Source organism: Loxodonta africana, chromosome 12 (genome assembly GCF_030014295.1).
Source record: "Loxodonta africana isolate mLoxAfr1 chromosome 12, mLoxAfr1.hap2, whole genome shotgun sequence".
Lineage (NCBI taxonomy): Eukaryota > Metazoa > Chordata > Mammalia > Proboscidea > Elephantidae > Loxodonta > Loxodonta africana.
The window spans coordinates 12,077,576-12,102,704 of NC_087353.1; the positions used below are offsets into that span (position 1 = coordinate 12,077,576).

Sequence of the window (25,129 nt, forward strand, 5' to 3'; positions counted from 1 at the left end):
CATTGAATACAATAGACTCTTAATGTTTTTGTGCCAATCAATAATGATAATGAAAGAACCAGCTGAGAAAAGTAAGCACCGTCTTCTTGGAAGGAGAACAGCAAGGCTAAGAAATAGCAGGGTTTTGTTCTGTTAAAGTGTACAAAATATGCAGTGTAGGCAAGTCCCAACTTACGTATCCATGCCCTCTAATTAACGTAGAAGTTGCTAGTTGCTTGATTACTCAACAGCCATGACCACTGCCCATTCTAATACCCTTCTTCCACAGGGTCAAAGTTCTGGGTAGCCACGTGCTTATGAACAGTAAGCCCCTTACCCACTTCAAGAATTGAAAGACTGTTGTAAGCCAATCATGATGGACTCATTGATTTACCAATGACTTTTTTAGCCATGGACATGTTATGATGTCTGAGCAATAGGACAAAGGGACTTCTGGGAAAGACCTTCCTTACAAACAAAAAGAGATACATGGAGAAATCTGATTTCTTCTTTGCTGAATGTCATAGGTGTCTAGATGCAATGGCTAGAACGGCTGCAATCATCTTGCCATCATGATGGAGATAACAGTGACATGCAGAGGATGGCAGGGCAGAAAGACGCAAAGTACCTGAGTCCTTGATGATGCTGTTAAGACAGAGTGCTAGAGAAGGATAATCACCACCATGGTCTGAAAGCCAAAGATGGTAGTGGTAGAAGTGGAATTTGGCAAAAAAGCCCTGTCGTGGGCTGAATTGTGTCCCCCCAAAATATCTGTCAGCTTGGCTAGGCCATGATTCCCAGTATTGTGTGATTGTCTACCATTTTGTCATCTGATATGATTTTCTTATGTGATGTAAATCCTATCTCTATGATATTAATGAGGTGGGATTAACAGCAGTTATGTTAATGAGGCAGGACTCAATCTACAAGATTAGGTTGCATCTTAAGCCAATCTCTTTTGAGATAGAGAAGAAGTTAGCAGAGAAAAATGGAGACCTAGTACCACTAAGAAAACAGCACCAGGGGCAGAGCACGTCCTTTGGACCCAGGGATCCTGTGAGGAGAAGCTCCTAGTCCAAAGGAAGATTGATGACAAGGGCCTTCCCTGAGGGCCAACAAAGAGAAAGCCTCTCCTTGGAGGTGATGCCCTGAATTTGAACGTCTAGTCCACTAGACTGTGAGAGAATAAATTTGTCAGTTAAAACCATTCACTTGTGAGATTTCTGTGACAGTAGCACTAGATAACTAAGACAGCCCCCAAGGCCCATCTCTGTCTTCAAAACATCAAAGGAAAAGAGAGAAAGAGAAATCTGGCTGAGAACTAGGCTTATGCTGGCAGGACACCCTAGGCGCCATGGCTCCTGACCTGTCTGAACAACCAATGTGCTGAAGTTTTGCTTCCCGACTGTGGGGGCTGGATCACACTGGAGCCTGGAGAAAGGGCAGAGAGGTGGTCCTGCCACCCCCAGCTAGAATACCAAATGCATTTCTCCCAGCAACACGGTCACACAGGTAGGCAGGCCCTTTGGTCACCTGAGTGTGGCACTATGCATGTGGTTCACACTGAACTCACAGACTCAGAGCTGCTGGCCTGGGTTCCCAACCACTATCACTGATGTTGTTTCCCACTGAATATGTATTCCAGACTCTAAAGAACTGGCTAGGTTTTGAGAGCAGAATCCTGGAAAACTAAAGTCTATCTGTATTTAGAAAGAAGCAAGTCAGCATTTGAAGAGGGAATTTGATGTGGCTTTTAGATGTATTACCTTTTAGTTTATTTCAAAAAGGGCTCTATTTATTGGACAAATACATATAAAAGGAGTTTTTTTGGTGTGTGTGTTTTTGGTTGGTTTTTTTCTCCCCCCTTTTTGCTGCAACAAAATCCAAGTTCTGTTTCCTGAGGGAAAAAAAAGGAAATTCTACACCCATAAATGCAAGCCTGACCTCGGTTCTACACAGTCAAAACTACAAAGGCCATGGGTGCCTGGGTACCTATTTAAATTTTTTTACAAAAGATGGACCAGGATATGTGTGTGTGTGTGTGTGTGTGTATATCACACACACACACCAATTTAGACATTAGTGATCCGTTGAAAAGATGGGTTTAATTATAGTCAATTCCTCGAAGAGAGAAAAAAAGATTTTTTTTTAAAGAATAATTAGGGCTTAAAAAAACTGGGAGTATGGCAATGCTGAAAGCACACTATACCCTTCATGTTTGAATTGTGATTATCACTTGCTGGCTTTGGAGACAGCTATTTCCTCACGAAGTAAACACGAGTCGCTTTTGGTATCTCCTTTCCCCCCTCTGTAATCTTGCCTCTGTATAGGATTCTCCTGGTAGCCTTTCTGTTCTGTGACCCTCGCACATAAATCCCGTTTTGGAGACCGTATATTCCAGCCATTCCATTCTGTATTCATTCCCTAGAGCTGCTGCTACAAAGTACGACAAACTGGGAAGCTCGTGAGAACAGAAATTTATTGTCTCACAGTTCTAGCCTCCAGAAAGCAGGGTGTCAGCCATGTTGATTCCTTCTGAGGGCTCTGAGGAAGAATCTGTTCTTTGTCTCTCTCCTAGCTTCTGGTGATGGCCAGAGATCCTTGGTGTTCCTAACTTATGGATCACTTTAATCTCTGCCTTTGTCTTTACATGGTCATCTTCCCTCTACGTCTGTCTGTGTCTGTTCTCTTTTATAAGAACACCAATCATACTGCAGTATGACCTCATGTTAACTTAACTCATAACATTTTCAAAGACCCCATTTCCAAACAAGTTCACATTTATATGTAGTGGGAGCTAGGACTTCAACATATCTTTTTAGGGGAGACAGTGCAATCCATAACACATTCCATTTATTCGTTCAACAAGTATGTAAAATAAAAACCAAATTTGCTGCCATCAAGTTGATTCTGACTCACAGAGACCCTTTAGGACAGAGTAGAGCTACCCCATAGCGTTTCCAAGGCTATAATCTATATGGAAGCAGACTGCGACATCTTTCTCCCAAGGAGTGGCTGCCCACTTTTCAGTTAGCAGTTGAGTGCTTTAACCATTGCACCACCAGGGCCCCTTACAAAAAGTATGTTCCAAGTGTTCACCACGTGCAGGGCCTGTGGAGGATGCTTTCCTCACATAATTTCCACTGTTCACAACAACCTGTGACATAAATCGTCTTATGATCCCTCTGTTACAAAAAAACCCAACCTCTTTGCTGTCGAGTCGATTCCAACTCATAGTGACCCTACAGGACAGAGCAGAACTGCCCCATAGGGTTTCCAAGGAAAGGCTGGTGGATTCGAACTGCCAACCTTTTGGTTAGCAGCCAAGCTCTTAACCATTATGCCACCTGGGCTCTCTCCATTAGAGGTGGAAATTGAGACTTGGAGAGATCAAGTAACCTCCCCTAGATCATACCATTAACGAGTGGCAGAAATGGAACTAAATTTTGAAGCTTACAATGCCGCCTCAATGACAGGAATACTCAGAACATTCAAATGCCTCCCTCTTATGTCTCATGGTCTTCTTCTCCTGTCTTAGCCTGAGCTACCAGACCCAGCTCATCCTGGCCTACTCCAGCAAAATACGACTTGTAAATTGAAGGCATAATCTATATAGTATAGACCCTACAACTAGGGGGCAAATTACACAAAAGCAGAGGCCGTCTCTCTGCAACCAAACCTACAGCAGCACTTCACACTTCCAACAGCCCTGGACATGGCAGGCATCCAAACACACCGCTGATTATGAGCTGGCTGAAAACCTCTCTATATAGTTTTAAAAATGTGAGATGTATTCTGCATTACCAGAAAGAAGTCTTTTGAAAGCTTGGGAAGTAAACACTCACTTGTGTTTGTGATACTCAGTTGGTAGACACCAATGCCTGGTCAATTTTTTTTTTTTTTTTAATGATTTCTTATTTCTCAAGATCTAACTGGAAAGTGAAACAAAACAGAACAAAACAAAAAAGCTAGCTGTCTTCAACATATTTACAAAATCAAAAGATGTATGTAGTAGCTATTACACTATATACTGGAAACCCTGATGGCATAGTGGTTAAGAGTTCGGCTGCTAACCAAGAGGTTGGCAGTTCCATTCCACCAGGCGCTCTTGGAAACCCTATGGGGCAGTTCTACTCTCCTATAGGGTTGCTAGGAGTCGGAATTGAATTGACTCGACAGCAATTCGTATTACACTATATATTAAGATGTTTATCTTAATAAATTATTTCATATTTTCTTACGGATCATAGCCTTTTTTTTTAAAACAGATATCCTAAAATATACATTCAAGTAACTGATGCCTGAGGTCTTGGCTCTAAAGGTTACATTTATTTTAATGATGAAACCATTGCTCAAAATATTTTGAGAAGTCCCTTTATTAGTCACAAAGAAAGCCAGCTTTCATAAAGTTTTAACATGTTTTCTACTAAGCCAGCGTTACAAAGCTTGGCTAACTATCTTTCTTAACAGATTTTGCCCCCAATAAGTTTTGACTATGTCCGGAAATCAAATTCACTGTCACATACAAGACTCAACGGCACTGGGTTGGGTGAGTCACATACAAAATATTACTGATCATCCAAGATATTCAAACAATGAGCCACACGTTCTGGGGAGGAAAAGGACACACTAAGCACACAGTAGGCCTGCAGTAGATATATTTGCTGAACGAACGGGAAAAAAATGAGACCTGATTCTAGTCCCAAACCATTTATTCTCAGACTCAAACTGTCACCTTCAGAAAGTTCCTTAGCTTTCTTTCCTTGAGCTTTATTTTTCTCATTTGTCAAATGAGGGGGTTAAATCACACGATCACGAGGTCTGTCTTTCTCTAAATGGACTACTCTAAAATTACTGAGAAATGACAATTTGTTGGAAAAAGCAATATACCTTCTCCAAAGTGAGCTCAATAAATACTTGCCAAATTAATTTGACCATAAGCATCCTGGTATGCTTGGAGCATGACTGACTTCTGATAGGTATAACTTAAACCTAAATCCCATAAGAAATATTTGTAAGTCCTTTTTACATGTGTGTAAGGAACATTTTAGATTTGATGCGGAATCCCAATGAAATATCTTCCTGTTTCCTCTGTCTTCTTTCCTTATCCTCACTCCTTATCCCACAGGAAAGGTTCAAACACTTTACACTTTCTTCATATTTCTCAGGTATTTGCAATGTTAAGGCGTTTCTCTTCAATTATACAATGAAAAAGTTTTCATCTTATCAATGACCTTCAGGCATCAGGAAGGTGGACAGATCACCTACAAAGCCTCTTCAGGGACTTCTACTTCATGGAAGACAAGTAGACGCACTGGCCCTCTTCTGCCCTCTAAGTACAACAAAAATCCATGGACATTAGATATAAAACAAACATAAGAAGGCCCTGAAAGGTGCAGAGAAGAAAGCAGACCAGCTAGGAGCCTTGGGACACAAGGGATGACATGGTGGTTGGTTCTCTGGGATTTTTTTTTTTTTTCTCATATATCTGTGAGTTGGAGCCACAGAAGCCAGCAACCTAAAAATACCAACAGGTGCAGCAAAAAAAAAAAAAAAATCCTGCTTCCTCTAGCCAGAGTAACAGAAAAGATAGAGCCTGGCAAGACAAAAAAAATTTTAGACAGTAACTACTCTACTTCAAACAAACATCACAGAAAAAACTGTGTCCTCACTCCCACCCACACCAGCAAAGGCCAAGTGGGAGCCTAGAGCTGCTCCTTCTGGCTGTAATGAGATGTCCCAACTGCCCTACGCAGTGGTGTCGAAGAAGACCAAGTAGATACTTTAAACAAAAATTAACTCAATTTAGATCATGGATTTCAATGTAAAACTATAAATTTTTTAGTAAAAAACATGAGAAAAAATCTTCAGTACCCAGGGCTTGGGATAGAATTCTTAGACCTGAAAGCCAATGTATGATCCATGAAGGAAAAGCTGATAAACTGAACTCCAACAAAATTAAACACTTTTGCTCTGCGAAAGACCCTGAGAAGAAGATAGAAAGACAAGTGATAAAATGGAAGAAAATATTTGCAAACCACATATCTGACACAAAGGAATTGTACTTAGAATATATAACGAACTCTGAAAACTCAACAACTGTAACAGTCCAGTTAGAAAATGGGCAAAAGACACGAACAGATATTTCAACCACGAAGTACACAAATTCATATAAGCACATGAGAAGATGTTCTACAGCATTAGCTCTTAAGGGCACAACTACCAGGGTGGCTAAAATATAACACAGTGACGCCACTAAATGCCAGCAAGGAGGTAGAGAAACTAGTTCACTCACACACTGCTGACGGGGACATAATACAGTATATCCACTAAATACTCTGGACCCCTGGTAGAGCAGTGGTTAAGATCCACGGCTGCTAACCAAAAGGGCAGCAGTTCAAATCCACCAGCGGTTCCTTGGAAACCATATGGTGGCTATGAGTCAGAATCGACTTGACAACAACGGGTTACTAAATATTTTAGGCAACGCTAAGCCCGTAATGTCCTCCCACCTCATGATTTACACACATTTATTTATTTAAGTTGAGGAGCTAAACCACATGCTGGGTACTAATATTAGGAACTGGGAACAGTGAGCTGCAAAGAGGAAAAAAGCTAGCATTTGTTTAGCCCTCCTCTGATACCACTGTGACAGCTGCATAACATACATTATCTCAAGTTCCTAATATCCAATTGCTGTATTTGGAACGGCTTCCATTTCAAGTTCATCTCAAGGCACGAGATAATTGCTCTGATTCCAGCCATTACATCCACATTCCGGAAGCAAGAACTTAAAAAGTGAAGGCATTGTCTACTCATTTAGGGATACTGTCTGAAAGCTAAACATACCACTTCCACTTATATCCCATTTGGCCAGAAGTTAGTCAAATGGCCACACTAAGCTGCAAAGGGGGCTGGGAAAGAAGGCCATTATTCTGGTTTCTACTGCTACAGAGGAAAGGACAGATACTGGTGAACAACTAACACTTTCTGCAACATTCCCACAACAATCACAACATGTAGGAATTAGTACTTGTGTTTTCTAGAGAAGAGAATGCTGTTCAAAAGCTAGTTAATTTACCTATGGTCACCATGATAGTAAATGGTAGAGCTGACATTTTTATCAAGCCCATCAGGTTTTAGACTTTAACTTCTAAACTTCCAAACAAACTAAATAAAGTTTTTTTTTTTTTTCTTTCCTCAATATCATAATCTCCTCCCTCAGGAATTCAGTCTGGAGAAGATGAAAGATGGAAGTAAAACAGAGATTACACACAACACTTTGGTCAGGTGTGACGAAAAGGCCACGTGCTAAGGACTACAGGAAAACAGAAGCACCATCTGCTTGAGCGGAGTGCTGATCCTACCTCTTCCCACTATTCCTGAAATTAAACCCAGCTCCCATCCATTATTTTCTCCTTGTCTCCAAAGAACGAACACACGTTATATATTTACAGGCACGCTGGACGTTATCTTAGTTGCATTTAATGATTTTCCTATCGCTACATGCTCCCCCACCAGCCCCCCATTTATGTTTATTTGATTCTCCTGTAGTACTTTTTTTTTTTAAGAAGCCCTGGTGGCACAGTGGTTAAGAGCTCAGCTGCTCTTGACCAACAGGTCAGCAGTTCAAATCCACCAGGCACTCCTTGGAAACCCTATGTGGCAGTTCTACTCGGTCCTATAGGGTTGCTGTGAGTCACAATCGACTTTTTTAACGTCTGGCTATAAATTTTTTTAGAAAATTTATAGCAAAAAAGTGTGTCCCTGAAGTATATTCTCTTTATTCAAAGCGGTGTTACTACGTGTAAATGCTTTGGGGCCCTCTAAAGCCAAGTAGATAACATTCTCTGGCTGCCCGCCTTTAAGAGGCTCCTACATTGAAAACAGGAGAAGCCGCAAATTCTGGACGCAGGAGTAGCTGCAACCTTTCTTCTTTTTGCTCTGCCACCGTCTGCCCCTTGATAAAAGCTATTTATTTCCATGGCTAGTGAAAGCCGCAAGACTCAGAGATAAACGAGCACGAATGGAAACAGAGAAATCACCTCCTCTCCCTTCATCACAATCTGTAGACCCCACGGAACCTCCCACTGCAGACCTCCCCTGAGCTCTGCTAATGATTATAAATGGCAGAGACTCTCTTATTTAATTGCAAAAGGTAATGATGCAGTGAGCATAAGATTAGATTCACCACAGAAGGTAATATCCTCAAACAATAAAAAAAAAAAAAAATTGAGAAGCTTGGTGTGAAGATGGCTGAAATCGATAGGAAGGTTTCTGTATTAAACGCCACGGTGGAGGGTCACAAAGTGATATTGACAGAACCGCTGACGGGATAAAAAAAGGGGGAGAGAAAACTAAATTGGTCTCTGCAGAAAATAAGTTACAGATTAATCACCCTACCATAAAATCATTCTGAGATGACTTAGGGCCTGAAGATGTGCTCACAGTTTGATTATAAATGGAGCTGCAAAGTTGGGGCAAATGAACAACAGCTGAATTCAAATGCATGGGATTGCAGGTTTCTTTTCTTCTTGACAGTCTCCTCACTAAGGAGGGCACGCTAAGTGCTGGGATGGCTCCTGTCTTAGTTATCTAGTGCTGCTATCACAGAAGCACCACAAGTGGACGGCTTTAGCAAACAGTTTAGGTGGCTAGAAGTCTGAATTCAGGGTGCTGGCTCTAGGGGAAGGTTTTCTCTCTCTCTGTTGCTCTGGAGGAAAGTCCTTGCCTCTTCTGAGCTTCTGCTCCTGGGTGAGCTTCACATGGCTTGGCATCTCTCTTTCCCTAACTCGGCTTCTCTCATTTGCTTGTTTAATCTCTTTTATATCCCAAAAGAGACTGACTCTAGATACCCCCTACACTAGTCCTGTCTCATTAACATAACAAAGATAACCCTTTCCCAAATGGGATTATAACCACAGGCATGAAAAACCAAAACCAAACCCACTGTTGATTCTGACTCATGGCAACCCTACAGAACACAGCAGAACTGTCCCATAGGGTTTCCAAAGAGCAACAGGTGGATTTGAACTGCTTACCTTTTGGTTAGCAGCCAAGCTAATTACAACACATCTTTTGGGGGGATACAACTCAACCCATACCAGCCCCACTTAGCATCTTCTCAGACCAAGAGGAGTAGCATGTCCTCCTAAACCTGCCAGGAAGCTTAGCATTTCAGTAAGTTCCTTACAGCACCTCCCTTGAAGTTTACAGTAAAAAAAAAAAAAAAATTTTTTTTTTGTTAGCTGCCATGGAGTCTGCCTCTGACTCATGGTGACCCCACACAAAACGGAGTGAAATGCTGCCCTGTCCTGAGGCATCCCCGTGAGCAGCTGAGGACCAGACCATTGTGATTCATAGCATTTCCACTGACTAATTTCCAGAAATGGATTGTCAGGCCTTTATTCCTTACAGTTGCCTAGGAATACCTTATTAAAATGCGAACTGAAGGAAGGGAGCAGAAAGGGAATATCTTCGGACGTGACCCAGGCTTTTCACCAAAGTCCTCCTAACGGGCGGAAGATGATGAATATGTATCCACCCCCCGGGACCTGCAGGTGTAATCCACAGAGGCCAACCTTAGACACAAAATTTCTTTTAAGTCCCCTGTTTTATCTTAAAAGTTCATGTGAAGTGTGCATTCTATTCCGTAATATTGAAATACATTCCATTTGAAAATTTTTCAGAAAAATTGATTTTACTTCAAATATTACTGATGCACAAGGAAAACATGCCAACTCTTCATTTCACACGGAAGGCCCAGACAATCCCTTTTAACCCGCCAGAGTTCAGAAAATTTAACAGTACACCTACTATTAAAGAAAAAAAAAAAAAAAAAGATCTGACTTATATGCCACATATTAATAATGATAAATCATGACTCATGCCATCTTTTCAACTCAGAGGGCTGAAGAAAGGACTTATTAATTTTGTAAGGCAACAGGAGGGAATAGGGCTATATAAACATCATAAAAAACTAGCTGTTGTTGAGTTGATTCTGATTCATGGAGACGCCACGTTGTCAGAATAGAAATGTGCTTCATAGAGTTTTCAATGGCTGGGACTTTTTAGAAGTAGGTCACCAGGCCTTTTTTGAAAGGTGCCTCTGGGCAGAATCTAACCTCCAACCTTTCTGTTAGCAGCCGTGTTACCCACTTGCACCACTCAGGGACTCCATATAAGCATCAGGGAAACAAGTAAACAGAAGACGAGAATCTTCACTACAGAAATCTACCTAATAGATAATGTTCGCCGTTTCCTTTTGACAACATTTAGGCAATTTCGCCTCCCTAGGTATAAACGACATTATGTTGTTATTGTTAGCTGCTGTCCAGTTGATCCTGACTTGCGGTGGTCTCATGTGTGCAGAGTAGAACTGTGCTCCATAGGGTTTTCAGGGCTGTGACCTTTTAGAAGCAGATCGCCAAGCTGTCTTTTGAGGCATCTCTGGGTTTATTCCAACAGCCAATCTTTCAGCTAATAGTTGAGTGCTTAACCGTTTGTGCCATCCAACATTACAGATTCTATCATTTCAGAATTTTTATGGTTGATTTTGCTCTCTAAAGTTGTTACTTTGACATAAATGCAGTAAAATTATGGATGCATGGAAAAACTACAACCGAGTATGAAAAAATATCTACTAATCAGTAGAATACACACTCTATGAAAGACAAGGTATTGAAAACAATGAGTATTTGAAAATAAAACTGGTTCCAAACAAAGTAAGTGCCAAATGGTAAACAAGATCTTTAAATGAACAGGCTCTACTGAGAAAGCCATAACTTTTTAGATGGGAATTAGATGAGAAGAACAAGCTATTCCTCCCACTTGGTAGTTGTATACAGAAAGCTGAGTGGCAGATTGCCACACAAAACAGTGAGAGGAAGACCTTTTATGTAGGTCCCACTAGTCATACACCAAGACAGTTGCCGTTGAGTTGATTCCAACTATAGTGACCACTAGTCATGGGACCACATATATAGAAACCATAGGAATGGCTGATACATTTTGAAAACAAAAAAATTTACATATATATGTATGTACGTATTTACAGTGAAACCCATAAGAGCTGGAACTCAACGGTACAACCTTGTTTTTCCGGGTATCTCAAGTTTTACGCCTTTGACAGGGTGCAGTATTACCACTTTTCTATCATTCTTTATTAGTAGAAAATACTTGAATTTTCCTTCTTTAACAGGTTTCCACCTTACACCAGTTTTACTGTGTACATGTACATTTATATGGGATTTCAGGTTTATTTATATAAATCTGAGTGAAAGGAAGACAGACTTAAAGGACACCAGGTCATAGTCATTATTTGCACAAATTCACGCAATTATATTAACGGAGCTAGCCAGTACTATTAAATGAATATTTTATAACTGCTCCTACTTACAAGTGTTATTTTAACCAAATCTACTTTAAAAACCCATTCATTAAAAAGATGATATACTTGAAACAGAAGAACATGCTCTTGAACTTTCTCCTTGGAGTTATGTCAACCCTCAGACCCTGTGAAACATTTGTGCACAGCCCTGAGGCCCAAATCCAGGATTGATTTCACTCCATTCTTTGCCTAATGCTTCAGTCTATTTGTTTGCTATTTCATAATTAGTGTCAAAATTATGAATCAAGAAGGCTATCCTGAATTCAGCCTAAAGTTTCAATGAAAAAAGAAAAAAACCTACAAAAAACTTGTGATTCTTAGTACTCACCACAGCTTGGCTTGAGCTTTCTTGTAGATCCCACAGCAAGATATGGTTATCAGCCAATGAAATGATTTTCTTCCCATCTCCCATTGGCTCCCACGTAACGCTAGGAGAAAGGGACGGAGCAGATATGAATACGGTACATTTGAAATACCCAAACTTGTACCTAAGAGCTCTTATGCACATTCTTCATAATTCAGCAGGCTCTTTTCCTATTAGATTTATTATTCATTTCAATAAGTAATTTATTAAAATTATTACTTGATAATACTTGTGGTGGACATTGCAGTTGTCCCACCAACATCCATCTTCACCCCAAATAATTAGTCTAAGTCGGTCGTGGCAATGCCATTCCCCTCACCAGTGGTTGATTTAAGAAAGGACATGTGACCCAATTCTCACCAACGAGATGCTAGGGGAGGCCTGTTGAGAGGGTGGCAATGGGGTGGGGGGCAGAGGGGATTGTTAAGGAGGCACAGGAAGAGACGTTCTCTTTGATCTTTGTAGACTGTGACTTTGGATAGGGTGCTGTAGTAGGCTGAATGTTGCCCCCCCCCACCCCCCACCATATGTCCACGTCAAATCCCTGGAGAACTCTGAACGCGAATGTTAACTTATTTGGAGAAAGGGTCTTTGCATATGTTAGGGAACTGAAGATGAGATCATCCTGGATTTTTCGGGTGGGCCCTAAATCCAATGACAGGTCTGTCCTAATAAGAGAAAGGAGGAGGGAGATTTAGGACATACAGAAGAAGAAAAAAGGAAGAGAAGGCCATGTGAAGCTGGAAGCAGAGACTGGAGTGATGCAGTTACAAGCAGACAACACCTGGAGCTACCAGGAGCTGGAAGGGCAAGGAAGTAGGTATTCTTTCCCTAGATCCTTCAAAGGGAACTCAGCGTGGCCCATGCCTTGATTTCAGACTTCTAGCCTTTGGAACTGAGAGAGAATAAATTTCTGTTATTTGAAGCTAACAAGTTTGTGGGAATTTGCAGCCCTGGGTAACTAGTAGAGATGCCTACATCTTTTGTAGCTATCTCTTTACCAGTTCAGAGATAAAGCCAAACTACTGGACAAGATAGGAGGACAGAACTAATAGAACAGCAGAGAAGGGGAGCTGAAACCCTGACATACGAGGCCCAGAGTCTTCCCTCCCTCTGTACTCCGTGTAACAGAAGACAACTTCCTTATGTTTTAGCAAATTTGAGTTAAAGATTCTCAGTACTCACAGCTAGGACATCCTAACAGATTCAATGCATATTTGAATAATTAACAAAGGATCTAAAAATCATATCATCTCCGTGGTACAGCCATATATAGGTCAACTAGTTTTCAGCTAGACCGCCAATTTGGATTTTGTCTTCCCTGAAGAAATTGTTAAAATGTGTATTAAGCAGAGAATTTTGTTTCATGCACTCTCATAATGAGTAACTGAGTACTATGGTCTAGAATTCAGAGACGACATCAATAAAGGACTACAATACTTCCTTTTCAAAATGAACATAATATAGTTGATTAGGGCATCCCCAGGAGAACTTCCCTTAAACTATCATTTCAAGACTTTCAATGGAGCTATTATTACTTTTAATCACAGCATTAATATAATTCAAAACCACAATTTTTTTTCCCTCACTTACTATTTAAGAAACACACACAAAACTCTGATGAGCAATATTGAACACTACGATCACAGGTATGCTGCTCATAAAGTAGACACAGAGTCAACTGTATCTTTTGTAATAATAATAATAAAAAGTACACGATACCCAGGAAACATAATTTAAAAGACACAGCAGAAAGAGATACCAAAAAATCTGATTCCCAAATCCTCTGCTCCTATTTAGTCAACGGTCAATTTCAATCTTGAAGATATTTCTTTAGAGTAGGAGGATCAAACTTCTCTTGGTAGCTTGTTTTATCAGGTAAACCATTTAGATTTCAAACAATTTAACAATGAATTCCAAGCAAGACTATGATACAGGGAAAGAAGAACACAAACGGCTCCCCATGGTTCTTGTCTTGGTAGGTAGCAACACACTTACCTGTGCTTGATGTTTTCTACACACTCATTGCCGTTAAGTCTATTCCAATTCAGGGCGACCCTATAGGACAGAGTAGAACTGCTCCACAGAGTTTCCAAAGAGCAGACAGTGGATTCAACTCCTGACCTTTGGTTAGCAGCTGTAGATGTTAACCACTGTACCACCAGGGCTCCTTCTATGCATTAGTGACAATAAATTCAGATTGATTTATAAGCTCCTCTCAGATCTCACTTATAACTTATGCACACCCACCCCCACCAAAAAACAAAAAAAGAGCTGGGATAAGGAAAGCCTGCATAATCTGTGGCCATGCACACAGCGTAGTTAACTGCTCAATACCGTGTCGGCAAAACTACAATCTGAAAGTTATTACAAACCAAAAATCAAACCAAACCTGCTGCCATCAAGTCCGACTCATAGTGACCTAAGAGACAAAGCAGGCTGCCCCATAGGGTTTCCAAGGAGTGGATGGTGGATTCGAACTGCCGACCTTCTGGTTAGCCAAACGCTTAATCATTGTGTCACCAGGGCTACGGTTATTACAAAGATAATTGAAATTCTTAATAGAAACTCCAGAGAACCAGAGATTCTCAGGTAACTCACAAACCACAGGACAAAAACAGCCACTTCAATGCCAAAGACTGACTCCCTAATGCTGAAGCAAAGTTAACAACTTTCAGGCTTTCTATATCCTTTCCCTTTTCCAAAACCCAAAACCAAACCTGTTACTACTGAGTCAATTCTGACTCACAGCAACCCTATAGGGCTGAGTAGAACTGCCATGTAAAAAAAAATTTTTGTTTTTTAATTTTGATGTTTAACCTCAACGGTCAGGAATAATCATTCAGAATAAGCTAGCCCTTAGGACTTCGGATGCCTAAGTTTTAAATATACCCTGCTGCCGTTGAGTCGATTCCGACTCATAGCGACCCTACAGGACAGACTATAGTCAAAGATTAACAAAATAAAACTAAATTGAGTTAACCTCATGAATAAAATACTGAATAAATAAATCTACATTGCATAGCGCTGCAGATAAAATGAGGATATTAAGTTCCACTATGTGAAGCATCACAACTAGATAGTCAATGACAGATGCTAACACAAAGAGTTAAAGCTATTTTACAACAAATATTCAGATACTTAGCATCACAGAAAGGGCCATGAATAGAAAAGGCAGCATGGTAGGAGTCCCTGGTACAGCTTCCCTGGCCTCTACACCCCTGAATCTTCACAGGGTCCTACTGGCTGGCCATGATACACTCCTGCGAAATGAGGGTTCCACCATAACTGAGAAATGCCCTCTTTGCCATTCTCAGGTGGTGGTGAGTGTTATACCCTCTTAAGCCTCCTGATTATCACCGGAGATCCTGGTGAGGTGCCTGCCTGTTAAGACAAACAAACCAGTTGCCATCGAGTCGATTCTGACTCATAATAACCCTAGAGGACAAAGCAGAAATGCCCCATAGGGTTCCCAAGGAGCAGGTGGTAGATTCAAATTGTTCAACTTTTAGGTAGCAGCTGAGCTCTCAACCACTGTGCCACCAGGGCTCTGGCTGCCTGTTACCAAAAAAAAAAAAAAAAAATGTGCTGCCATTGAGTTGATTCCAAGTCACAGTGATCCTATAGAACAGAGTAGAACTGCCCCCTAGAGTTTCCAAGGAGAGACTGATGGATTTGAACTGCCAACCTTTTGGTCAGCAGCTGTAGCATTTAACCACTATGCCACCAGGGTTTCCACCTGCCTGTTAGTTATAAACGTACACAGCAGCCCCACAACGTATCTGAGCATTTATTACAAGGCCTGGAAATTCGCAAGTTAATACCAGATGCCCCTGAAAACCTCTTCCCCAATCACCCTCATCTCTTTTTGCTTAGCAAGATTATACACACATATCTGAATAAGAATGGATTCCAAAGTTAGAGAATCAAAATGGTATCAACCACATGCTCACCTCTAAAAATCAAATCCAACAGTAACAGGATATTATGAAGAAGCACCAGGCTTCAAAGAACATTCTCACTTCAAATGGATGTCATCACTGGCAATAAAGCCTTCCCTTGGCTTAAGAAAAATGGATCACCTTGGTCTAGTTTTGTTTCAGGAATGAAAGAAAAGAAGTGAAGAGGGAGGAAAAAGGGATTTCCTTCTGGAAATTGTGGTGCACTCTTCTCTTTTTTCTCATCCAACAGATTTTCTACCTGCCTTTGTATGGGCCAAGGGATGTATTTCTCTGAGAGAAGGCTTATGTTTCTCAGTAATATTATCAGAGGATACAATAAAATGAATCTAAAGTGGCTGTGGAAGTAACTTTTTATATCTAAAAAGGGGAAATATATAATAATTCAAAAAGAAGCAAAAAAAAAAAAGCTTAAAGAGCGCAGGAGGTAATATTGAGTTACTTTAGAAAATAACTTGGCTTTGAGTTCTTCACAGGTGACGGTTTTAAGAAATGCTTCATTTCTTGGGAAACAACATCTACCTCTACTTTTGTTCTGAAGGTCACAACGAATATCATAAGGTTATAATGATTCTGTAAAGAACACAGGGAAAAAGAAGAAAGTGAGTTTCTGAGGAGACACTCTACCAGAGACTTCTTATTAACAGTCACACCCCAAGAGCCCTAAAGCACAATTCACCTTACTAGATTGAAAAGTTGTGACCTGGATTGGTTGGATACACAATAATGCCATGTACTGGCCTTTGGAGAGACCAAATAAAACTTATTCTTGCTATTGGTATATGAAACCAATGGCACACACACAAAAAGCTTACTTAGTGTCTAGAAAAACACTTGTGTGTGGTTATATGTTTCAAAGTAGTAGCAGGCAACTCTCTGAACAGTCATGGCTCTGAGATTCCATGTTTCTTGCTAGAGAAGAATGTCAAGCAAAGAGAGGACGGGATCAAGAAAAACAATTCAGAAGACTATGAACAAAAACCAAACCCACTGCTGTTGAGTCAATTCTGACTCATAGCGACCCTACAGGACTGAGTAGAACTGCCCCACAGGGTTTCCAAGGAGCACCTGGCAGATTCGAACCACTGACCTTTTGGTTAGCAGCCACAGCACTCAGCCACTACACTATCAGGGTTTCCAAAAGTACATCAGGATCCCGTAAATTCCAATTATCAGAAATTGCGTGAGTAGTGGTATTACTCTTTTTAAGAACAGGATTGAGCTTGGAAGAACGAATCCTGAAGGGGCAAATCACTTACAATAAGATAAATAATTTGCAGATTAAGATAAAAATAGACTGAACTTCTCCAAGGCAGTGCCGGTTTCTTATTCATCTTTACCTGGCATACCCCTCAGAGCTTAAACATCGCTTCCTCCAGGAAGCTATCCCAATCCTTGAGAGAACATTAGGACATTAGGACTATCTCTGTTAGCAGACTGGACTTCCCTTTCCTACATTTGGCACGCTGGTAATTATTTAACTTCTGGATTCCTTGCTAGAATATAAATACTCTAAGAGCATGGACTATGTCTACCTTACCCACTGATATATTCCAAGCACCCAGCACAGAAGAATTAATTATGTTCCTCCTTAATATGCATCCAGTGCATTTTAAAATAAAAATAAAGTCAGAAAAGTGCTTGTACAACTCAGTAAAGATTGGTCCATCTAAGAAACAATTCAAGAGGGTATGCCACTTAGTATCAAAAGGATCTTATTATGGAATTCTGGGAAGATGGAGGCATACACAAACCATTGTTCTGACTTTGCCCACAAATACAAGGAAACAGCACTCAGCTTTGAGGATCTCTAAGTTGGGGAGCAAAGGAAAGCAGCAGAAACTGTAGACAGGCAAGAGTCAACAATGAGTCACATATAATAGGAGAACCACTTCTCCCATTGACCTTATCCTTCCCACCACCAACGTGGGCTGCTGGCTGCTGGCTGCTGTACAACGGCAAAGTGAACCCAGAAAAAGAGACTGTTTTCCTAACCACCACACCCTCTGCCTGGACAAAGAGACAGGACCCCAAGGTCCTGATCTAAAATCAACAAGGCAGACCTTCCCGGAGGTCTGTTTGCAGTGTGCGGGACCTCCCCTACCTGGACACTGTTAACTGCAAGCCTACTGCGAATTGTTACAGAAGGCCCCCAACAGCAGAGCTTACTCTCACACATGTGACTCTGCCTGCCTTCTTGTACACCCCATAGCCAGGCCTTTGAACATTTCAAGATCTATGCTGAAGTACATTGCTGTCAGTGATAGGATAATATGCACGTGCCTACAAGGATGACCTGTTAAAATGACTATTATTCAAATTACACACCAACCACTGAGGTCAAAGATGAAGAAATTAAAGATTTTTACCAACTTCTGCAGTCTGAAATTCAACATGCAATCAGAATCCACTGATAATTACTGGTGATTAGAATGTGAAAGTTGGAAACAAAGAAGAATCGGTAGTTAGAAAATACGGCCTTGGTGATAGAAACAATGCTGTGATTCCATGACGGAATTTTGCAGGGCCAACAACTTACTCACTGCAAATACCCGTCTTCACCTATCTGGCTAACCGACTGGAAGAGATCCATATTTATGCCTATTCCCAAGAAAGGTGATTGGACCGAATGTGAACATTATCGAACGATATCATTTATACCACATGCAAGTAAAATTTTGCTGAAGATCATTGAAAAGCGGCTGCAGCAGTATATCAACAGGGAACTGCCAGAAATTCAAGCCAGGTTCAGAAGAGGACATGGAATCAGGGACATCACTGCTAATGTCAGATGGGTCCTGGCTGAAAGCAGAGAATACCAGAAAGATGTTTACTTATGTTTTATTGACTGTGCAAAGGCATTCGACTGTGTGGATCATAACAAATTATGGATAAGGTTGTGAAAAATGGGAATTCCAGAACACTTAGTTGTGCTCATGAGGAACCTGTACATAGATCAAGAAGCAGTTGTTCGAACAGAACAAGGGGATACTATGTGGTTTAAAGTCAGGAAAGGCATGTGTCAGGGTTGTATCCTTTAACCATACTTATTCACTCTGTATCCCGAAGAAATAATCTGAGAAACTGGACTATATAAAGAAGACTCATTAACAACCTGCATTATGCTGATGACACAACCTTGCTTGCTGAAAGTGAAAAGGGCTTGAAGCACTTACTGATGAAGATCAAAGACCAGAGTCTTCAGTATGGATTACACCTGAACATAAAGAAAACAACAATCCTCACAACTGGACCAATAAGCAACATCACTATAAACAGGGAAAAGATTGAAGTTGTCAAGGATTTCATCTTACTTGGATCCACAATCAATACTTATGGAAGCAGCAGTCAAGAAATCAAAAGACGTATTGCCTTGGGGAAACCTGTAAAAGACCTCTTTAAAGTACTGAAAAGCAAAGATATCACCTTGAAGACTAAGGTGCACCTGACCCAAGCCATGGTGTTTTCAATCACCTCATATGCATGCTAAAGAAGACTGAAGAAGAATTGATTCATCTGAATTAAGGTATTGGCAAAGAATACTGAATATATCATGGACTGCCAAAAGAATGAACAAATCTGTCTCAGAAGAAGTACAAGAATGCTCCTTAGAAGCAAGGATGGCGAGACTACACCTCATATGCTTTGCGCATGCTATCAGAAGGGATCAGTCTCTGTAGAAGGACATCATCCTTTGCAAAGTAGAGGGTCAGCAAAAAAGAGGAAGATCCTCAACGAGATGAATTGGCACAGTGGCTACAACAATGGGCTCGAGCATAGCAGAGGTTGTGAGGATAGAGTTGCTACGATTCAGAACCGACGCCACAGCACTTAACAACAACAACAGCAGGATGGTTAAGAGGAAAAAAAAAAACCCACAAAATAACAAATGTTGACGAGGATGTGAGGAAATCGGAGCTCTTATCCATTGTTGGTGGGGATGCAAAATGGCGTAACTGTTGTGGAAATCAGTGTGGCGGTTCCTTAAAAAACTATGACCTAGCAATTCTACTCCTATGCGCATACCCCAAATCTTGAAAGCACGACTCAAACAGAGACTTGTATACCATGTTCACTGCAGCACTATTCATGATAGTCAAGAAGTGGCAACAACCTAAATGCCCATCAACAGGTGAATGAATGAACAAAATGTGGTATATACATGCCATAGAATACTACCCAGCCAGGAGGAGAAATGAAGCCTTGATACATGCTACAGTATGGATGGAGTCTGAAGATATCAGGCTGAGTGAAATAAGCCAATTACAAGAGGACACATGTTATATGACTTCACTTATATAAAAAGATAAGAAATGGAAAATGTACAGAAACCGAAGTTTATCAGTAGATACCAAGGATGGGAGGGAGGAAGAAAAGGGGGGTTCATGGTGATGAAAAAATCACATTGATTAAGGGTAGGGTTGCACGCTCAATTACTGTAATTGTCGCAAATAAATCATACACCTACGAAAAGTTGAACTGGTAGAAGTTATATTTACAAAAATCACACACACACACACACACACACACCAGAAACAACAACTCATGCGATTTGGTTCCTTGCTTGGATATTTAGGTTCATGGTTTCCTGGGACATCCCAGTTAATTGGTCTAATAACGTGCTTAGTGCTTCAGTTTCAGCTCCTAGTTCATTGGGTAATGCTTGGTGTCAGCTATCCAAGGTACATTTGGTCTCACAGAGGAAGAAGGAGAGTCAGGAAATAGGAGGAGGATATGGAGTATGTACCTAATTGCCTCCAAGAACAACTGCCTCCTTTGCCATGAGATCAGAAGAACTGGATGGTGCCTGGCTACCATTACTGAACATTTTGATTAAAGGTTCTTTAGAAGAATCCTGATCAAAAGGGGGTAACTGCTGAACAAAATTTCAAATTCTCATGGAATCCCAGCTTTCGGGAGCCATGGAGGCTAGATGGACCCCGAAAAACTATTGTCCTGAGATAATCTTTAAGCCTTAAACCAAAAATGTCTCTTGAAGTCATCTTAAAACTGAACAACAGTTTAGCTTAACCAGTAAAAACAGTCTGCTTTGAGCATTATGCTCTTTTAAGAACTATATGGGATCAAATTGACAATAGCAACTAGAAAGATTAGATAAGAACCTGAGGGGGCAGTAAGTTTATGTTAATGATGGAGGAACAATTCAGAAAAGGAGGGTGAGAATGGTTGCATAACTTGAAGAATGTAATCAGTGTCACCAAATTGTACATGCAGAAACTGTTGAATTGGTGTATGTTTTGCTGTGTATATTCTCAACAAAATAAACGAAATTTAGAAGAAAAAATAAATGATGTGAAATCCAGACTTTCTGAAGCCATTGAAGAACGCTAATTTGTTGTTCTGAGATAACCTTTAAACCTTAAACCTCAAGTCAAAAATATCCCCTATATGGGATCAAATTGACAACAGCAACTGGAAAGGTTAGCTAAGAAGTTTGGAGCTCAGTGAGTATATGTTAATGGAGGAGAAACAATTTGAAAAAGGAGGATAGAATGGTTGTACAATTTGAAGAATGTAATCGATGTCGATGGATTGCACATGTAGAAACTGGTGTATATTACGCTGTGTACATTTTCAACAACAACATAAATTATTAAAATAGAAAAAGAACCTTATTATAACGGGAAACCCTGGTGGCATAGTGGTTAAGTGCTATGGCTGCTAACTAAAAGGTCGGCAGTTGGAATCCACCAGGTGCTCCCTGGAAACTCTATGGGGCAGTTCTACTCTGTCCTACAGGGTCACTATGAATCAGAATCTACTCCACGGCAATGGGTCAATGGGTTTACTATAATGAGATAGTGCTTGTTAATCAATTCTTATCAGGACTATCTTCAAGAAAGAATAAGTGAAGCACTAAAGGACAGCTCCATCTTTTATTTCTTTGCCCTGTTTTTCTCCCTATATATTCTCAGCCTCAGAAATCCATGTATGCCCACTTTCCCGGCTTTTAATTACACGGCATTCATGCTGATGAAGCCAAAATTGATACACCCAGCTTTGATTCCCTAGTTCTACATCCTCCCCCATGGGCATTTTGAACCGAACGTCCCATTTTCACTTTCAACTTCAAATGTACCAAACAGAACTTCTCAACTGCACCCTGAGGAGCACTGGTGGTTCAGTGTTACAATTCTCGCCTTCCATGCAGGACCAAACCAAAAAAAAAAACAAACCCAGTGCCATCGAGTCGATTCTGACTCATAGCGACCCTATAGGACAGAGTAGAACTGCCCCATAGAGTTTCCAAGGAGCGCCTGGTGGATTTGAACGCCAACCCTTTGGTTAGCAGCTGTAGCACTTAACCACTACGCCACCAGGGTTTCCTCCATGCCGGACAGCTGGATTCAATTCCCGGCCAATGCGCCTCAGGTGCGGCCACCACACATCTGTCCGTGGAGGCTGGCGTGTTGCTATGATGCTGAACAGGTTTCAGTAGAGCTTCTAGGCTAAGACAGACTAGAAAGAAAAGCCTGGCTGAACCACTATGTCAAGGATTCCAGGCTCTTTTGAGAGAGATGTGGCCTATTAATAATGCCTGCTGTGCACATGGACAGTGTAAAGGCAGCAGGACATGACATGAAATGTATCTGCCACTGCAGCCAAGGCTTTACTGACTTAATAACTACTCCAAAATGATTTCTCTCTGCTATACAACACCCTCTGGACAGCTACATTCTGCCACATTTAGTCCTTTAATTGTTTCAAATGTGGGTATCTCCCTAATTAAACTGTAAGCTTCCTAAAGTCAGTGCACTGAACTTTGCAACACAAGACTGGAACATAAGACTCATCTAGGTATTTTACTATGAGCCCTGGTGGCGCAGTGGTTAAGCACTTGGCTGCTAGCCAAAAGGTCGCAATCTGAACCTGTCAGCCTCTCTGTAGGAGAAAGATGTGACAGTCTGCTTCTGAAAAGATTTACAGCCTTGGAAACATTATAGGGCAGTTCTACTTTGTCCTAAGGGGTTGCTATAAGTCAGAATCAAATTGATAGGAGAACAGAAGTATTTTACTAGCTATGTTACCAGCAAAGTCACTATCTACTGGAAACAGTTTTCCTTGTAGGAAGAGGGACTTGCCTAAACATCATTGTAAGAATTAAATGAGATATTCCTGAGTTCCAGCAGCCCAGAGCTTCTCAAGCTGAGGGCTGCCACCCACTAAGGAAGTCTCTTTAGGGAGTGGTGACAAGCATTATTTTGGAGTGGAACAGAACAAAACACGGTGCACTAACGTGGTGTCAGGGAAAATATTATTTTGTACAATTTTTACTTTGGTGATTCATATACGTATATACATTATGTGTGGGTGGGATCATGATGCAAAACTATAGGTTCAGTCAAAAGACATTTGAAAAATACTGTTTTAGATGACTTGCATTTGTTTTTTTTTTAAGTTATTTTATTTTGGCTAGAGTTCACTTTAAAATGCATTGCTCCTTTTGTCTTTTTAAACAGCACACTGAATATACAGGCTTGTTGTAACCAATTTCCATACTCTTTTTTAACACAACAGTGCGTTCGCATTTCTCTCAGGTATACAGAGCTGTTTCCCCTACATTAAATGGCCAAAAATTGCTTGGCTTTTTTTTTTTTTCGGCGGGGGAGGGGTTGTCTTCAGGACAGGTTAGCCTGTGACATTCCTGACGACTGTCAGCTAACCCTTCTAGCTACTGAATGTGCTCCTACCAACACGTATTTCTCTTTCAACTTGACCGTGACCTTGAAGATCACAATAGAGTCCCAGGCTCTGAATAACTCTCCTCTGAGAAAAATACATGAGCTTAGAGCTCTTGTCTTCACAAAATCTGATTTTAAGCTCTATTAATTGATATTCTCATTTAAAGTTTTTCATGCTCATTACAAAAATAAAACTTTAGAAAAGTTGAAGTCCCTTGTCATCCTGCTCACTGGAGATAACTATTGTTAATGGCTAGTGTATGCTTCTCCAGGCCTTTTCTCTACATAGACTGATATGTAAAATATAATGATAATTATTACCTACAGAAATGTTATTAATACTGTTATTAATATTATTCTGCAACTTGTTTTTTGTATGGATTTCCATAATTTTAAGTCCACTTCCCTACCAAATGGCCTGTTGGTTGTTTGTAATTTTTCACTATTATATACAATGAAGCAATAATTATCTTGGAGGAATATACTTCTTGTCATATTTCAGGATAAATTCTTATAATTACTGGGTCAAACAGTAAAAATATATCCCAAATTTTTCTCCAAAACAGCGTCCTCTTCCCCCCCACAATTCTCATCAATGGTTTTAGCCATAATTATGATTTTGGCCATTCTGACACGTAACCCTTTCCAAAAGAAGGGCTCCTCTGTGATCACTAAAGAGGTCGTATAGCCTGTGAAATGTTTATTGGCTGCTCATATTTCTTCTGTGAACTGGTTGTTCACTTATGACATCTATTTTAAAAGTCAAACTAAGGAGCCTTCAAAGGGATTTTTGCTAACTTACCAGTTCTTCGTTAATGTCCCGTCTAGGTAAACTTTCCAGACCACTGGGGCCTGAATGGGTGAAGAGTTGTTAGAACCAGAAAAATGCCTCACTTTTCCTTTTAGAACTTAATCAAGTCTATTTAACCGGAAAATAGATTTTAAAAATTACAATAATTTTTAACAATTTTAATACAATATTTGTCCAATAAAAGTTTTAAATTCTATTTGAAGTCAGAAATCAATGTTCTAAGCACCTTGAGTAGGTGTTAGCAAATTTTTTCCGTAAAGGGCCAGACAATAAATATTCTAGGGTTTGTGGGCCAAACAGCTTCTGGAACTATTCAACTCTGTCACTGTAGTGCAAAACAAGTCACAGACAACACATAAACAAATAGTAGTGGCTGTGATCCAATAAAACTTTATTTACAAAAGCAGACAGTCGGCTGGACTAGGCCCGAGGGCCATAGTTTATGTGTCTTTTGGGATGGAAGGGTGGAGATGTCTATATTATTGCCAGAATTAAAACAAAAAACTCAAACAACGATTAGCAGAAATGAGGAATGCTTCATTTGTTTAGAATAACTCGTATTTTGCTGGGTCTTTTTTTTTTTTTACCGATAAACTATGGTTTATGCTGCTGAGTGTTATGGGCATAAAACATCTAACATATTATAAATTTAAATTCTGAAATTGTAAAGCCAATTTCACTCTAATTTGTTTGCGTCAAACATTCCCGGTAGTACCTATAATTCAGAATTCATTCTTTTCCCTCTATATTTTCTATCTTTAAGAACGGGCATAGATGCCCCAAAAGTAGCCAAGACTATTCTTTGGAAGGCGAGGACAGCCTTCTGGTGTGGGAATAGTTAATGATGGCTCCAACAGCCAAGGCTATCTGTCAAAATGCTCCAGATTAGATCAGAGAATCCCAAAATGGGAAAATTCAAAGTAA

At 40.4% G+C, this 25,129-nt stretch overlaps 1 protein-coding gene across 8 annotated transcripts in view; it reads right to left on the reverse strand.

The window, feature by feature from the left end:
- EIPR1 (EARP complex and GARP complex interacting protein 1) overlaps positions 1–25,129 on the reverse strand; it is a 191,067-nt gene that overhangs the window by 23,938 nt on the left and 142,000 nt on the right. For all 8 annotated transcript variants that reach the window (XM_023550394.2, XM_023550396.2, XM_023550395.2 and 5 more), the window contains one exon: positions 11,697–11,796. In XM_023550394.2, coding sequence (XP_023406162.1) covers positions 11,697–11,796 — 100 coding nt within the window. The remainder of the gene's footprint in view (positions 1–11,696; positions 11,797–25,129) is intronic.